Source organism: Cetorhinus maximus, chromosome 9 (assembly GCF_964194155.1).
Source record: "Cetorhinus maximus chromosome 9, sCetMax3.hap1.1, whole genome shotgun sequence".
NCBI classification, from domain to species: Eukaryota; Metazoa; Chordata; class Chondrichthyes; order Lamniformes; family Cetorhinidae; genus Cetorhinus; species Cetorhinus maximus.
Genome location: NC_135887.1, coordinates 84,016,614 through 84,034,387, shown reverse-complemented (window position 1 = coordinate 84,034,387; position 17,774 = coordinate 84,016,614). Strand labels below are relative to the sequence as shown.

The window sequence follows — 17,774 nt, the reverse complement described above, 5'->3', positions numbered from 1 at the left end:
GAACCTGAAGGTAAATATGCCAAACATCAGTAATAGGCAAAATACTGGAATCTATTATTAGGGGCATGCTAACAGGACACTTAGAAAATCATAATATGATTAAGCAAAGCCAACAAGTTAATGAAAGAGAAATAGTGTTTGGCAAATTTGTTAGAGTTTTTTGAGGATGTAACTAGTAGGATGGATAAGGGCGAGTCAGTGAATATCGTGTATTCGGATTTTCAAAAGGCATTTCATAAGGTGCCGCATAAAAGGTTATTGCACAAAATTAGGAATTGTGGGATTGGGGGTAATATATCAGGATGGATTGAGGATTGGTTAATGGATAGGTAACAGAGAGTAGGATAAACGGAACATTTTCAGGTTAGCAGACTAAGTATGGAGTACTGCAAAGATCTGTACTTGGGCCTCAGCTGTTTACAATCTATATTAATGACTTAGAGGAGAGGACTGAATTTATTGTATACAAGTTTGCTGACAATACAAAGTTAGGTGGGAAAGAACATGGTAGATGGAATACAATGTGGCAAAATGTGAAGTTATTCACTTTGGTAGGAAGAATTAAAAAAAATGAATATTTTTTGAGTGGTGCAAGACTGGGATAGGTTTGCATTTAGAAGGACTTAGGTGTCATGGTACATGAATCACAGAATGTTAACAGGCAGGTACAGCAATCAGGAAGAAAAATTAATGTTAGCTTTTGTTACAAAGGGATTGGTGTACAAAGTTAAAGAAGTCTCACTGCAATTTTACAGATTATAGGTGAGGCCACACCTGGAGTACTATCTGCACTTTTACTCTCCTTACCATAGGAAATAAATTCTTGCACCAGAAGGAGTGCAGTGAAAGTTCACTAGATTCATTCCTGGGATGAGGGGATTGTCCTACCAAGAAAGATTGAATAGGCTAGGCCTATATTCCCTTGAGTTTAGAAGAATGAGAGATGATCTAAATGAAACATATAAAATTCTGAAGGGACTTGGCAGGGTAGATGCTGAGAAAATGTTTCCCCTGGCTGGGGAATCTAGAGCACAAGTTCAGTCTTAGAATAAGGGGTCGGCCATTTTGGACTGAGGTGAGAAATTTCTTCACTCATAGGGTTGTGAATGTTTGGAATTCTCTACCCCAGATAGCATGAATGCTTAATTGCTGAGTATATTCATGACAGAGGTTGATAGATTTTTGCGTTTTAAGGGATATGGGGATAGTGCAAGAAGGTAGAGTTGGGGCTGATCAGCCATAATCTTGTTGAAAATGGAGCAGGCTTGAAGGGCCAATTGCATTTCCTGCTCATGACAGAGCCAATATCTTTCTCTGGTTTGGTTCGAAGAATTATTACTGAGGACACCAATGTCACCCTTTGATGAATTCATGAATGAGTTTTCTCTTTGATTCATTTCTTTATTCATAGTTTTCTTTCTATTACTTTATTCCCAATTTAGATCTCCCTGTGCTCTGCACCACATACTATTTCTCAGACAGCAGCACAGACAGGCAACAAGCTTCACCATTCACCAAACTGGTACTTCTATCAGCACAGGCAATCAAGACTCCCTCACCAGCAGCAAAGAGAATGTGCACTAGGAAGGTATGGGGATGGCAAGAGGAGAGATACTCATATAGAAAGAAACATACACACAGAAAAAGGCACTCGGAAATATGTCAAGGTACAGGCACACGCGTAGAGCCAGAGAGAAACATGTGGAAGAACAAAAAGACATACAGAAACAGGTAGAAAGTGGCATATGGAGGCATAAGTAAGAGAGAGGCATGACAAATAAAAAAATGGACAGATATGCTGAGAGACAGCTGGAGAGAATGACAGATGCTAACCTTGCATTGCCAGGCATCTGCGATCTTGGCCCACTCCTGGTTTCCGAATGTACCACTTGTCTGTAGAGATCTCATGATACAGATTTTTAAATGTCATTCCAGAGCTGCAACTTTTTGTGGTGAAATTGCCTGTGATGGTGTGTATGACAGATTTAAACCCAGAAAAGGCAACTGCTTGTAAGCGTACAGGGTCACAATCTGCTGTGTAATCCTTTGCAGATACATATAGTAAAACTGTGGGATTAACTACGTCAGAGAATTCATAATTTTAACAAAACAAGGACTATATACTTCTACTCCCAACCCCTAATAATATAGAGAATGCTTTATGGTTACTGGGTGCTTGGCCTTAAAATTTGATTGTAACAATTATACGAATTCACCTAGAATATTGGCACGTTCAAACTTACAACTAGAAATCTATGAACCAAGACAGATTTCTGAAGGCAAAGTATCACATATGTACACATAATGTGTTCCTACGTAGCCACTTTTAAACTGTTATGGATAGGCAGAAACTTCTCCCTTCTAGAAGCCAATATGGACACACTGTTTGCAAGAGGGTCTAACTGAGGAGTCACTCACTGGTACGATTTGTGAAAAATGATGAATTCCAAAGGGTTACAACCCTTTCCCTGGCTACGTTGTAATAGGGCTTCCTTGTAATTTTATATATTGCTTCACAGTTCTATATGGAAGTGACAAGATACCCACTTTAAAACTTGGTGATACTGGGTTTTATGCTTTTCAGAGGTTGCGTGTAGGATAAATGTAGGCGGTGAGTGAAAGGAAGATTGCACTTGTTGTTGCCAAGTTAAAAAGTCATTCTGGCACAGAAGAAAGCCATTCAGCCCATTGAGTCCACATCAGCTCTCTGTAGAGCAATCTAGTTAGTCTCATTTCCCACTTTATCTCTGTGGCCCTGCAAATTTATTTCCCTAAAGTGCCTATCCAATTTCCTTTTGAAATCATTAATTGTCTCCACTGTCATCACCTTCATAGGCAGCAAATTCCACATGATTACCACTCACTGTGTTATAAAGTTCTTCTGTACATCCCCCTATCTCTTATCCAAAACCTTAAATCTTCATCTCCTAGCCTTTGTACTATAAGCTGATGGTTTCAGATTTCCTTTGTCTACCTTATCTAAATCTGTCACAATTTTGTACACCTCTATTAAATCTCTTTTCATCTCATTTGTTCCAAGAAGAAAAACCCCAGCGTCTCCAACCTAACCATGTAGCTAAAATCCCTCATCCCTGGAACCATTCTGGTAAATCTCCTCTATGCCCTGTTGAAGATCCTCACATCCTTTCTAAAGTGTGGTCAACAGGACTGAGTGCAATACATTTAGTTATGGCCTAACCAGAACTTTGGAGGGAGTCCATCTGTTCCTTGTTTTACTATTCTGTAGCTGGAGGTTGTGGTGGGGAGAAGGGGGCGGTATGGTGGGAGGCAAGTGGTCTGTGTTTGTTTGTTGTTAGTGAATTAGCTTGGGAGGGATGGGGATCTCTGTGGTCTTTGTTGGTGTATTAGTTGGGTGGTCAGGGAAAGAGGGTCTATGTCTGTTGCTTTTTTGGTGTATCAATTGGTAAATATGTATTAGTTTTGTCGGAAGCCAATATTCCTTACCCAACATCTAGCCCAGCTAATTTAGCACAAACTGAGAACTGAACCTGGGATTTTGTTGTCTGTATGGCCTTAGTGCTGCACTAAGCATGACTTTACCCACTCTACCATGTGGGATTCATTTTCTGCTGAGTGCTTGCCATGATGACATCCAGAAATGCACGATTATATTGTGCTGCTTTCACCTATTATTTCAACCTGAGGAAGTGTTTCTGAGGGCAACAACTCCAAAATACCTCAAATAAAATAAACAATGGATTGAAGCCTTGTGTAGAGGCCTCTACATGAGAGGCCTGTCCTTGACATTTAAACTGATTCAATTCTCCACAGTCTGCCTCATGTGTTGGCTGGCTTATCGAGTCCCAAGCCTGAAATAATTCCATGTGATTCTCCTGTGACCTTGTCTCGGGATCAGGAGAACCCCCAGGAAAATTATGCAAATGGCGTGTTTGCTGCTTACATTGGGGGTGCCGCAAGTTATAAGTTATAAGGAAAAGTCTCTGAGAAATTTCAGGGCTCCTGTGGCCTACTTTCCCACTATTTCAATTGGTGAGCTTTGACACATGTGTGTGTGTGATTCCTTGTGGAATTCTCTATTTGATTGGTTAGTGGTGACAAGGTAACGGGAGGGGAACAATTTGTATTTGTTCTTGAGCAGCTAGCAATTCATACTCTTAGCTGTACTGGCACTAAAGGGACCAAGAGGGTCATCACAAACCCTTCGGTAATTCTATTTGGTATAAAATATACAAGAAAATGTATAAGAAAACTAGTAATGAGATAAGCCAATGTGTTAAAAAGTGTGGGCGCAGCTCAATGGTACGAGAGTGAGACAAGCAAAGTACTTCATTAAGTTTCTTTGAAACAACTTCCATCACTTCATATTTAATTCATTGGTATGAAGTATAGAGAAGATCAAGAGGAGCTCTAATAGAGATTCTTTAAAAAATTATGAAGGGTTTTCACAGATTTAATAGGCAAAGACTATTTCCACTGGTTGGGGAGTTGGGTCCATCAACTAAAATTATCAGCAAGATAAAGTAGAGAGTTTGGATGAGATCTTTTCACAAAGGGCTGTTGGAGCATGGAATGCTTTGCCTCAGGAATGATTAAAACAGAAACCATTGCTTCTATTAAGGTAAAATTGAATAGATATTAAGCAGGAGAAAATACAAAGCTATGGGGACCCCCATTCTTTTTCTGCAAAACCATAGTGCAGTGGGGATCATGGTCACCTCACACGTGGAAAGTTTCCCTGTTCTAAACCAGGCCGAAGCATTATCAAAATTAAGTGCGAGGAGAAGTAAAAGCTATGGGGACAGTAGGAGCATTTTTAGATTGCTCAACCAAAGAGCAAGGACCAACTTGATGGGCCTAACTGTCTTTTATGTTCTATAAACTGATTCTGTGAAATGAGCAATTATTTTGTGTTTGGTGGTAATATTTGGGAGAGGAAAGTGGCCAGGAAAACTTCCTGCTTGCCTTTGAATACTGCCAAGAGATCTTTAGCATCCACCTGAACCACAAGCCAGCATCTCTAATGATAGAGCACTGCCCCAGCACAGTAGCAGCAGTGTGTACCATCTACAAGATGCACTGCAGGAATTCACCAACGCTCCTTTGACAGCACCTTCCAAATCCATGACCACTACCATCTAGAAGGACAAGGGCAGCAGATAGATGGGAACACCACTGCCTGCAAGTTCCCCTCCAAGTCATTCACCATCATGACTTGGAAATATATCACCATTCCTTCACTGTCACTGGGTCAAAATCCTGGAACCCTCTTCCCAACAGCACTGTGGGTCCTCCCAACAGCACTGTGGGTGTATCTACACCACAGGGACTGCAGTGGTTCAAGAAGGCAGCTCACCAACACCTTCTCAAGAGCAGTTAGGGATGGGCAATAAATGCTGGCCCAGCCAGCGAAGCCCACATCCCATGAATGAATTTTAAAAAAGCACTGGAGTGACAAACTAAATGATGTGATTGATTTATTTTGGGGTACATTTGATTCTAATAACAAGGGCCTGGGACACTTGTAATGAATGCAATTCATGAAAAAGATGCAAGGGCAAACCCAACCAATGGCTCACTGAAGGCAGCAAGGGGGATCGTTGTAACATGATTCAAGAATATTTCTGATCAAACAGGATCATTCCTGGTTTAACTACCTTATACTCTTTTCATCTACAGGACAAAAATGCTAGAAGATTCCAGGTGATGGGTAACAGCGGAAAGGTCACAAACTAGATGCCGCTTTTAACTGACCTGAAGTGAAAACCGATGGGTCTCTATGCAGGACCAACCCACAGATTTTCAGTGTTTCTTCTCTGGAACTGAGCCTGGCACAGGATATTCTCAGAACAATTTCTTGATGAGACACAAAGGTCAGTAAGAGTAACACCAACAGCATGTACAGTGTCTTTAAATTTACAACACACAAACATTCCGACCTCTCACTATCATTGATACACAGACACTCCAGCCTCTCACTGTCATTGATACACAGACACTCCAGCCTCTCACTGTCATTGATACACAGACACTCCAGCCTCTCACTATCATTGATACACAGACACTCCAGCCTCTCACTGTCATTGATACACAGACACTCCAGCCTCTCACTATCATTGATACACAGACACTCCAGCCTCTCACTATCATTGATACACAGACACTCCAGCCTCTCACTATCACTGATACACAGACACTCCAGCCTCTCACTGTCATTGATACACAGACACTCCAGCCTCTCACTGTCATTGATACACAGACACTCCAGCCTCTCACTATCATTGATACACAGTCACTCCAGCCTCTCACTATCATTGATACACAGACACTCCAGCCTCTCACTATCATTGATACACAGACACTCCAGCCTCTCACTATCATTGATACACAGACACTCCAGCCTCTCACTGTTATTTTTAAAATTCCTTTACAGGATGTGGGTGTCACTGGCTAAGCCAGCTTTTTTTGCCCATCCCCAATTGTCCTTAAGAAGATGGTGATGATTTGGGCACTGTCATTGACAGACACTCCAGCCTCTGACCATCATTGAAATACAAACTCTCCAACCTCTCACTGCCATTGACACACAAACAATCCAACCTCTCACCATCATTGACACACAGACACTCCAACCTCTCACCATCATTGACACACAGACACTCCAACCTCTCACCATCATTGACACACAGACAATCCAACCTCTCACCATCATTGACACACAGACACTCCAACCTCTCACCATCATTGACACACAGACACTCCAACCTCTCACCATCATTGACACACAAACACTCCAACCTCTCACCATCATTGACACACAAACACTCCAACCTCTCACCATCATTGACACACAAACACTCCAACCTCTCACCATCATTGATACACAGACACTCCAACCTCTCACTATCATTGACACACAGACGCTCCAACCTCTCACTGTCATTGACATACAGACGCTCCTCCCTCTCACTATCATTGACACACAGACACTCCAACCTCTCACCATCATTGACACACAGACAATCCAACCTCTCACCATCATTGACACACAGACACTCCAACCTCTCACCATCATTGACACACAGACACTCCAACCTCTCACCATCATTGACACACAAACACTCCAACCTCTCACCATCATTGACACACAAACACTCCAACCTCTCACCATCATTGACACACAAACACTCCAACCTCTCACCATCATTGATACACAGACACTCCAACCTCTCACTATCATTGACACACAGACGCTCCAACCTCTCACTGTCATTGACATACAGACACTCCTCCCTCTCACTATCATTGACACACAGACGCTCCAACCTCTCACTGTCATTGACATACAGACACTCCTCCCTCTCACTGTCATTGACATACAGACACTCCTCCCTCTCACTGTCATTGACACACAGACACTCCAACCCCTCACTATCATTGACATACAGACACTCCTCCCTCTCACTGTCATTGACACACAGACACTCCAACCCCTCACTGTCATTGACATACAGACACTCCTCCCTCTCACTGTCATTGACACACAGACACTCCAACCCCTCACTATCATTGACACACAGACGCTCCAACCTCTCACTGTCATTGACATACAGACACTCCTCCCTCTCACTGTCATTGACACACAGACACTCCAACCTCTCACTGTCATTGACACACAAATTCTTCAGCCTCTCTCTGTTTTTTTAAATTCCTTCGCGGGACATGGGTGTCACTAACTACGCCAGCTTTTTTTGCCCATCCCCAACTGCCCTTAAGAAGGTGGTGGTGATTTGGGCATTGTCACTGACAGACACTCCAGCCTCTCACAGTCATTGACAGACACTCCAACCTCTCACCGTCATTGACAGACAGCCACTCCAACCTCATGTATTGATGCAGAAATACATAATTTGTTTACTGGTCAGTACATTTTACAGGGTTACCTGGGAAATTACTACAGGGGCAGTGACGCGATCTTGTACCCAAAATGGGCTTAGTCAGTTGAAGCAATTTGATGACCAATTTCAGACAATCTGGGTTGGCTTGTCAAATATAATTTTAAAGGTGCTGCATTTATGCTAAGGAATACTGTCACTGGAACTATGCACACCATCATTGTACTCAATCTGTCATGGATGGGGAGCAAACAGCTGCTCTTTCAAGCAAAGCAACTCTATTAAAAAGATGAATGCTGCTTCCTGTGCAAAAAGTAGCGCCTGATTTAGAACTGAGCCATACAGATAAAGACAATCCCAGTTTCAGTTCCTGCCAAATATTGAGTTAACTACAATTGTCCATGAGGTACAGAGAAGAAGCTAGGAGGGAAAGTAAGAGTGGGATCCGAAGCAAAGGCAGAAGGAAAGGGAAAAAAACCCAGATTGGTGGTGTGGAAGGGGAGCAAAAGGAGATGCTGGGATCAGTGCTTTGGGGAGGGAGAATGAAGAAGCCTGTAGTGATTTTGAGGAGATGGGGAAGAGGGGGGAAAGAAAGGAGTGGAGCTTTGAGGAAAAGCAAGAGAGAGCCAGCTTTAACCGAAGGAGGAGGGAGATAGTTTGCCAGCTCCAAGAGAGAGGAAGAGAGCTTGCCAGCTTTAGCTGAGTTATAATCCTCTCAAAATGTACAAGTTGGCAGACATGCTTGCGGGGTGGGGCACATTTGAAAGGAGTGCGTACAATACTAACAATCCTTACTGTAGTGAGCCATGACCAATCAAGTATGGTTCAAATCCCTTAGTTTCTATTAGTCATTTTAAAAAAACTAAAACTATTACTCACTGATTGATCATCCAAGGTCACTGCTAGGAATAAGTTTTAAAATATAGATGAAATTAATCCATTCCTAAATGGCAAGTACAGGTTAATCATTTGGAAATTAATTATTTTTTCAATTCTAAAAATCAGTCTGGAATTTCCTGTTAATTTTCAAATAAAGAAGGAATATATGGTCCGTGTTCTGCACTTTCCTCAGGCCCTGATTGTTTATGCCCTGGCATATTAAAATTCACAGGAAATTCTGGCATAAATTCCCTTTCACAAATGGATATAACAATGAGTGTCATTTGCCACAGGAAATTCAGAATTATTCTTTTTTAAAAACAAAAGCAATGGCAATGCTCACTACAGATTCCAAGAACTGGCACTGCAGTAAATAGAGTGAAAACCTGAACATTTTAAGGGCTGGTTGAGAGGCAGGAGTGGAGAGATAGACTAAATTTTGTGCTTTCGACATTTGTATTTCTCCTTAGGCTTTTGTTCACATTATGTTATTTTAACTCCTAAATTAAAAAAAGGAATATTGGATAAACCTAAAACTTAAATTATAAACTCCCGGTAACCACTTGTTTTCACAAGTCATAGGCTCATAATCGAGCCTGTACTTGAGTTGCCAAATTTTTTCAAACTGTCTCGAACTTTCTGAAACATTGGTCAGTCATATGTAGCTTGTTTTCTAAATTGGCATTTTTGTACCACCTGGGCTCACACACAAAGTATGACTATTTGGAAAATTATTTGAGGACTATCAACAACCATGCAACTGGACTCCATAAAGACTTTGCATCTTCAAGAAAGAAGAACAAAATGATGGGGGGTTGGTGTGAGAAATGGCCTCAGGCGATCTGTTTCTGATTGCTGAGTGATCCAGGTATGACTTTGTAACCACACTGCAGGGTGTGTTCCCTAACAGTCCAATGGAGATAAACACTAATGGGAAGTCCATCCCAGCCCTGCAAGTAAGAAGCTAAACTGAAATCAGATTTCCCTCAGGTCACAATCTAAACATGCAATCTTCTCAGGAGTATGACTTTAATCCAGTAAAGTTGTGTCTTCCTGTGTGATTGAAGACATTGGGATAATAAACAGCAACCTCTAGGGAACACTTATTGGAGCAAGGATTATCTTTCCAAAATGAGAGGAAAGGTGGTATGAATGACTATTACATTGGTGAGAGGATAGCCAATGTAGTCACTGTTGTATCCTTGCCCATCCAGAATGAGCAGGTTGTTAAATTGGCAGTAGGGGCAGGTTTGCATCATGTTAATGTTAACTCCCATGTTTTGAGGAACATGGAAGGTGGAAGCTTTAACACATATTGAAATGTAGGGGTCTCAGGATATAATTCAGACCTCCAAGTTTGACATGGAAAATCGTGAACGGTGTACAGTCCAGTAACTGCTTAAAGCGGCACTGGGTCATGAGAAGCCCAACTAAGTAGCTGTTGTTTACAGTTTTGAAAGGATCCTTGAGTGTTCCATCTTGTCAAACTTGCCTCCTCTACCCTGGGTTTTCTCCTCAACCTCTTCTGGTTGAGATCAGCCTGTAGCCCCCAGCCATTGCTTAACTTATCTGGTCATGGTCCTAACCAACCACTGCCCCAGTTCCCACTCCCATTAGAACATCGCTCCTATCAGTTTCAGGAGGGAAAGAGAACAAACTAGCCAAATGGAACTCCGGTGTTAAAACTGAGTTTGTGGAGGTTCCCCTCACCCTACAACCCATACTAACATGCTCACAGTTAAAATCAAAATCAACGCTGATGTTTCTACATGTAAACATACATTTGAGAGGGGGGAGGGGGTAGGGACAGTAATCATAGAACTTTACATTCAGGTATGTGTGTAAATACAGTTACTTTATATTTGGTGTGCGGATGGGGACGAGTTGGGGAAGCAGATGTAGTAATGGGTTAAATCAGAAATATAGTTCTGTGGGATGGGGGTGGGGATGTCAAACTTAGTCTTTCTTCACCTGATTGAGGAGTTTCTACAATGCTTGTTAATGGAGTCCATTGTTGCCTTTAGTGAGGAAGTAAAAGAACCGCCATCTTGTTTGCTGTTCTTTAAAAATTATTCTTGGAATGTGGGCATCGGTGAAAAGTCTGGTATTTATTGCTTATCTCTAGTTACCTGTGAAGTGGTGGTAGGTCTTGTTCCCGAACACCAGGTAGTGGTTTTGATACAACTCAGTAGCTTGCTAGGCTACTTCAGAATTAATGAAGACTCAATCATGTTGGTATGCCACTGAAGTCTCATTCAGGCCAGACTGGGCAAAGAATGGTAGGTTTCCTCCCTTACAAGGACATTAATGAACAATCTGATCATGCCTTTTCTTCCGATATTTAACCAAATTCAAATTCACAGTGGTGGGATCAGAATGCCCATTTCCTAAATTATTTGTCCAGGCCTTTGGATTAGTAGTCCAGTTAAAATAAGTACACTACCCTATACTGCTTATTGTGTTGTAGCCACCAACTCCAATGGTTACGTTTTGAAATAAATCAAATTCTGTTGTTTTCTGATCCATTCACTCTTTAACTGAATATTTCTGCACCCACAATAGCTCAGCGGGCAAATAACCTGCCAGTGGGGAACTGAACCATTACACAAGAACAATGCCAGCCCCAAAACCAGGGCGGATTTTAGACAGCACTGGCTTAAGTACCATAATTTGTGTTAGGAAGTACATGACGAGGAGAAGTAGGGGTGTTGCAAGAAGACAGTTGTGATTTTTGATCCCTGCAGTCAAGCAACAAGCTAGCCTGGACATATGCATGAAACACATCATTTTAGTACTTGGTGGCTGCTGGTACTCATGCACAGCTTAACGTTCCTGCTTACAAGGTTTTCAGGCAAGATAGAGAGGGCATAAAAAAGATAGGTGGGAATATTGATTAAATAAACAATTATAGCTGTGTGGAGAGATGATACATAAAAGGGATCATCAAGTGAGGCTATGTGGATTGAACTAAGGGACATAGAAGGGGCAATCATACTGCTGGGAGTTGACTCAAGACTCCCAAACAGTCCGAGGGAGATAGAACAGCAAATTTGTAGGCAGATTTGTGACAAATGCAAAAACAATAAGGTAGTAAGAGTGGGGAATTTCAATTACCCCAATATTAACTGGGATACAGTCAGTGTTAAAGGTACAGAGGGCACAGAATTCCTAAAATGCATTCAGGAGAACTTTTTAGCCAGTGGCAAACCCAGAGTTTGGGGGAATTCTGGATTTAGCTTTAGGGAATGAGGCTGGGCAGGTGGAAGGAGTATCAGTGGGAGAGCACTTCTGTGGTAGTCATCATGCAGAACGACAGGATTAAACTGGATAGCTCCTCAATGACCAGCATGGACACAATGGCCTGAATGGCCTCTTTCTGTGCTGTAAGTTTTCTACCATTTCTATGACTTGCACTTCATTGTGCCTCAGTGAGAATGAAATTCATCTTGGGGTGCCAGGCACAATGGGCCAATACAACTCAGCATCTTGTTACCTAATATATGAATATCTGTCTGAATGTAAACTGCACTGCTGATTCACTACTGCCCATTTAGCATTAGTGAAACACTTTTCCCAATTTTGCACGACTGGCCATTTTGTACTACCTATTCACTATTGCCAATTATGCACTTCCGATCAAAGTGTATTTTACCCCAGTGTCTTTAAGAGAAGCAATAATTAGAACAAAACCCAAATACTCTCATTACAAATCTATTGGCTTGTGATGGTGGTTGTTTTGCAATGCCATCCATGACTTGTTAATACGGTTGCAAAAGAACAGTCCAACTTGATTTATGGCAATAGCATCACCCATTCTCAATGAAGGAACTTTTGATGCCCCTGATCTCCAGGTTGAGATTGTGAACTCCATGGGGGCAATCATGGGTTGCCAAGCCATGCCATACCCGACACTGCACCAACATCCTGAACTGAAGCAGCCCACACTTGGGAAACTGAAGAGATCTGCTCTGAAGCCATGACGTGTTGGACAAATGCCAACAATGCTGCTTCTTTGCAAAAACTAGATCCACTCCGCAAAAGTCAATTCCTGCCAAAACATTACTCCTAGCGTGCGAATGGGATTGTGACAGAGAGGCTGTACCCTCAGTGACTGCTCATGAGTATTAGGAGGCTTACAGTGAGTGGGCACAGACACTGGCTCGGCACAAGATAAATGGAGGAGGGCTACAAACAGGCTGGTTGTGAACGAATCACTGTGTTTGTGATTGCTCTCTCTGTCTGTAACGCGATCTGTAGAATCCCTCCGTTTATTCTGGAGCAGTATGGTGTTCGTTCAAATCGTTCATTGTTCTAGTCATTTCTTCAGCTCACCTTCCCTGCACTGACTACACCTAAATGAGCAGCATGTGTTTGAGGGTAGGTCATCAAAAATTTTTTTACTGCTCTGACCCTAACATCAGCTTCCAGAACATTTCATTAAACCCGAGCAAGGAATATCACCATGGATCGCTCATGCAAAAAAAACTTTGTGAAAGATGCTGAGGGCTATTAATCAACGCCCGCAGATTCATAGATCAGTCTCTCTAGAACGATGTAGGCTTTTTTTTTATTTTACTAGGTGACCAGATAGAGCTTACCTCTTGCAACATGGATGGCATCTCACAGATCAATGCGTAAGAGAAGCCCCGGCTGGTCGCACAGCTCCGTTTTAAATCCCAGTTCTCTTAAACTGACTCTCCGACACTGAAAAGTTCCCAAAGACACATTTCACGCAGGGATCTGAAACCATGTTGTCGGTTCAAAGGACAGTTGATGGACGGAACCTCGTTTTAGCTGCTGCTGGGGACGTTCACTGGGAGAATGTCTCTCCTCTCCGCTCCCAGAGAGACAGGAGGCTGGAAGGGGGAAAGCCACCTTTCCTCTGTTTGGCTTCAATTTCTGTTGCTGGCACAGCAATGTCACCTCCTTTTCTCTCTCTCTCTCGGGCACGAATGAAAGGCGATAAAAACAACTGAAAGACAGGCTACGGAGACAGCTTCATTGGAAGGGAGTCAGAACACAAGCTGGCTACAAACATTAGCATCTCAAAGCTGTACAGCTGTCTGGGAGCCTGTGGCAGGAAATACCACCGGACGGCCAGAACTGGGAGGAATCAAGGCACAAGGCAAAATCTGGCCAGGATTTTAGATTCAGGGATTAGGAATGAAGAATCCGTGTCTACTTATGTTAATATTTAAAGGCGTACATCTTCACCTATATTTATATAATCATATTATAACTCAAAATATATATCTGTTTGTGCTATATAAATAAGTACATACGCAAATTGCTACACACAATATCAGTAGATGTACCATGTCTCATCCAGGAGCTGGGTTTCCTCTACATAGAATCATAGTCACAGTCATAGAGGTCTACAGCACACACGGCCATTGAGTCTGCGCCGGTCAAGCAAGTATCTAACTATTCTAATCCCATTTTCCAGCACTAGGCCCATATCCTTGTATGCCATGGCATTGCAAGTGCACATCCAAATACTTCTTCAATCTTATGAGGGTTTCTGCCTATACCACCCTTTCAAGCAGAGTTCCAGATTCCCACCGCCCTCTGGGTGAAAAAATTCTTCCTCACATCCCCTCTAAACTTCCTGCCCCTTACCTTCAACCTATGCCCCCTGGTTATTGACCCCTCCACCAAGGGGAAAAGTTCCTTCCTGTCTACCCTATCTATGCCCCTCATAATTTTATGCACCTCAATCATGTCTCCCCTCAATCTCCTCTGCTCCAGGGAAAATAACCCCAGTCTACCCAATCTCTCCTCATAACTAAAACTCTCCAGCCCAGGCTCTCTCTAGTGCAATCACATCCTTCCTATAATGCGGATTTCAGAACTGCACGCAATACTCTAGCTGTGGCCTAACAAGCGTTTTATACAGTTCCAGCATAACCTCCCTGCTCTTATATTCTATGCTTCAGCTAATAAAGACAAGTGTCCCATATGCCTTCTTAACCATCTTAACTACCTGTCCTGCTACCTTAAGGGACCGGTGGACATGCACACCAAGGTCCCTCTGATCCTCGGTACTTCCCAGGGTCCTACCAGTCATCGTGTATTCCCGTGCCTTGTTTGTCCTGCCCAAGTGCATCACATCACACTTATCTGGATTAAATTCCATTTGCCACTGATCAGCCCACCTGACCAGCCCATCTATATCCCCCTGTAATCTAAGACTATCCTCCTCACTATTTACCAACCCACCAATTTTCATGTCATCCACGAACTTACTGATCAACCCCCCTACATTCAAGTCTAAATCGTTTATATATACCACAAATAGCAAGGGACCCAACACCGAACCCTGTGGGACCCCATTGGACACAAGCATCTAATCACAAAAACACTGCTCGACCATCAACCGCTGCTTTCTGCCACTCAGCCAATTCTGGATCCAAATTGCCTTGGATCCCACGGGCTCTTACCTTCATTATCAGTCTCCCATGCAGGACCTTATCGAAAGCCTTGCTGAAGTCCAAGTAGACTATGTCAAATGCATTGCCCTCATCTACACACCTGGTCACCTCTTTGAAAAATTCAGTCAAATTAGTCAGACATGACCTCCCCTTAACAAAACCATGCTGACTGTCCTTGATTAACCCCTGCCTCTCCAAGTGTAGATTTATTCTGTCCCTCAGAATTGCTTCCAATAGTTTTCCCACCACTGAGGTTAGGCTGTCTGGCCTGTAGTTTCCTGGTTTATCCCTTCCTCCCTTCTTGAATAACAGTACCACATTGGCTGTCCTCCAGTCCTCTGGCACCTCTCCTGTGGCCAGAGAGGTATTGAAAATTATTGCCAGCACCCCTGTTATCTCCTCCCTTGCCTCACTCAACAGCCTGGGATTTTTCATCCGGGCCTGGAAATTTATCTACTTTTAAGCCTGCCAGACCACTTAGAACCTCCTCCCTTTCTATGCTAATTTCTTTAATTATATCACGGTCCTTCTGCCTGATTTCCATACCCACGTCGTCCCTCTCACTTGTGAACACCGACACAAAGTATTCATTTAGAACCATACCTACATCTTCTGGCTCCACACACAATTTACCACTATGGTCCTTAATGGGCCCCACTCTTTCCCTAGTTATCCTCTTACTCTTAATGTACTTGTAAAATAACTTTGGATTTTCCTTTATTTTACCTGCCTATGTTTTTTCATGCCCCCTTTTTGCTCTCCTAATTTCCTTTTTAAGTTCCCCCCTACACATTCTATACTCCTCTAGGGCTTCCGCTGTTTTGAGCCCTCAGTATTTGCCATAAGCCTCCCTTTTTCTCTTTATCCAATCCTGTATATCCCTCGACATCCAGGGTTCCCTAGATTCGTTGGTCCCACCCTTTATCTTTATTGGAATATGTTGGCCCTGTACTCTCCCTATTACCTTCTTGAATGAGTCCCACTGCTCTGACGCAGATTTACCTAAAAGCAGCTGCTCCCAGTCCACTCTAGCTAAATCATATCTGATCTTATTAAAATCGGCCTTCCTCCAATTTAGAACTCTGATTTCAGGCCCATCCTTGACCTTTTCCATAACAACCTTGAATCTAATGGGGTTATGATCATTATCTGCAAAATGCTCCCCCACTGATACCTCTACCACTTGCCCGGCTTCATTCCCTAAAATTAAGTCCAGGACCGCGCCCCCCCCCCAACCATCTCTTGTAGGACCTTCTGCGTACTGGCTTAAAAAGCTCTTCTGGATGCATATTAAGAATTCCGCTCCCTCCAAATCTATCACACTATGACTAACCCAGTTAATGTTGGGGAAGTTGAAATTATTATTACTATTACTATTATTACTATTACTACCCTACTATTTTTACACTTCTCTGAAATTTGCCTACATATCTGCTCTTCTATTTCTCTCTGACTGTTTGGGGGCCCATAGTACACTCCCAGCAATGTGATTGCTCCTTTTTTGTTTTTAAGTTCTACCCATATAGCTTCATTTGAGGAGCTTTCTAAGATGTCATTCCTCCTTACTGCTGTAATTGATTCCTTGATCAATATTGCGATACCCCCTCCTCTTTTACCTCCTTCCCTGTCTCGCCTGAAGACTCTATATCCTTGAATATTAAGTTGCCAATCCTGCCCCTTTCTCAACCTTGTCTCTGTGACAGCAATGACATCATACTTCCATGTGTTAATTTGTGTCCTCAACTCATCTGCCTTGTTTGTCAGACTCCTTGCATTAAAATAAATACCATCCAACCTTGCCAAACTCCCTTGTACCTTAACTGGCCTATAATTTCTAAGCCTTCCAGGCTCACTTGCTCTCTCTTCTAATTTTGGCTGTGCATGTCCCCATGTTGAACCTCCTCTCAGGATCCCATCCCCCTGCCAAGTTAGTTTAAGCCCTCCCCAACAGCACTAGCAAACCTCCCCGCAAGGATGTTGGTCCCATTCCGGTTCAGGTGCAACCTGTCCTCCTTGTACAGGTCCCAACGCCCCCAGAAACGGACCCTATTTCCCAGAAATCTAAAGCCCTCCCTCCTGCACCATCTCTCCAGCCATGCACATATCTGGACTAACCTGCTATTTCTATACTCACTAGTGTATGGCGCCAGAAGTAATCCAGAGATTACTACCTTTGAGATACTGTTTTTTAATCTGTTTCCAGCTCCCTAAATTCTGCTTGCAGACTACATCCCTCTTTCTACTTATGTCGTTGGTCCCAATATGTATCACAATCTCTGTCTGTTTGCCCTCCCCTTTTAGAATGCCCTGCAGTGACATCCTTGACCCCGGCACCAGGGAGGCAACATACCATCCTGGAGTCATGTCTACGGCTGCAGAAACACCTGACTGTTCCCCTTACTATTGAGTCTCCTATTGCTATTGCTCTTCCCCTCTTTTTCCTCCCCCCCACTGTGCAACTGAGCCACTCACAGTGCCATGTGTGTGGCTGCACTCCCCAGAGGAACCGTCATTCTCTCCGTTTTCCAACACAGAGAAAAGGTTCTCGAGCGAGATACACCCTGGAGACTTCCTGACTACCTTCCTGACA

General features: G+C 42.9%; 1 protein-coding gene across 4 annotated transcripts in view; it reads right to left on the bottom strand.

The window, feature by feature from the left end:
- Nucleotides 1–17,774, bottom strand: part of LOC144684763 (oxysterol-binding protein-related protein 8-like) — a 222,066-nt gene that overhangs the window by 127,382 nt on the left and 76,910 nt on the right. Inside the window, exon 1 of one of the 4 annotated variants that reach the window (XM_078548960.1) lies at nucleotides 13,352–13,881. The exons of 1 other annotated variant lie outside the window; for it this stretch is intronic. In XM_078548960.1, coding sequence (XP_078405086.1) covers nucleotides 13,352–13,372 — 21 coding nt within the window. In that variant the 5' untranslated portion in view covers nucleotides 13,373–13,881. Of the gene's footprint in view, nucleotides 1–13,351; nucleotides 13,882–17,774 lie in introns of those variants that run through there. 2 more of the 4 variants (XM_078548956.1, XM_078548961.1) reach the window with 2 other exon arrangements.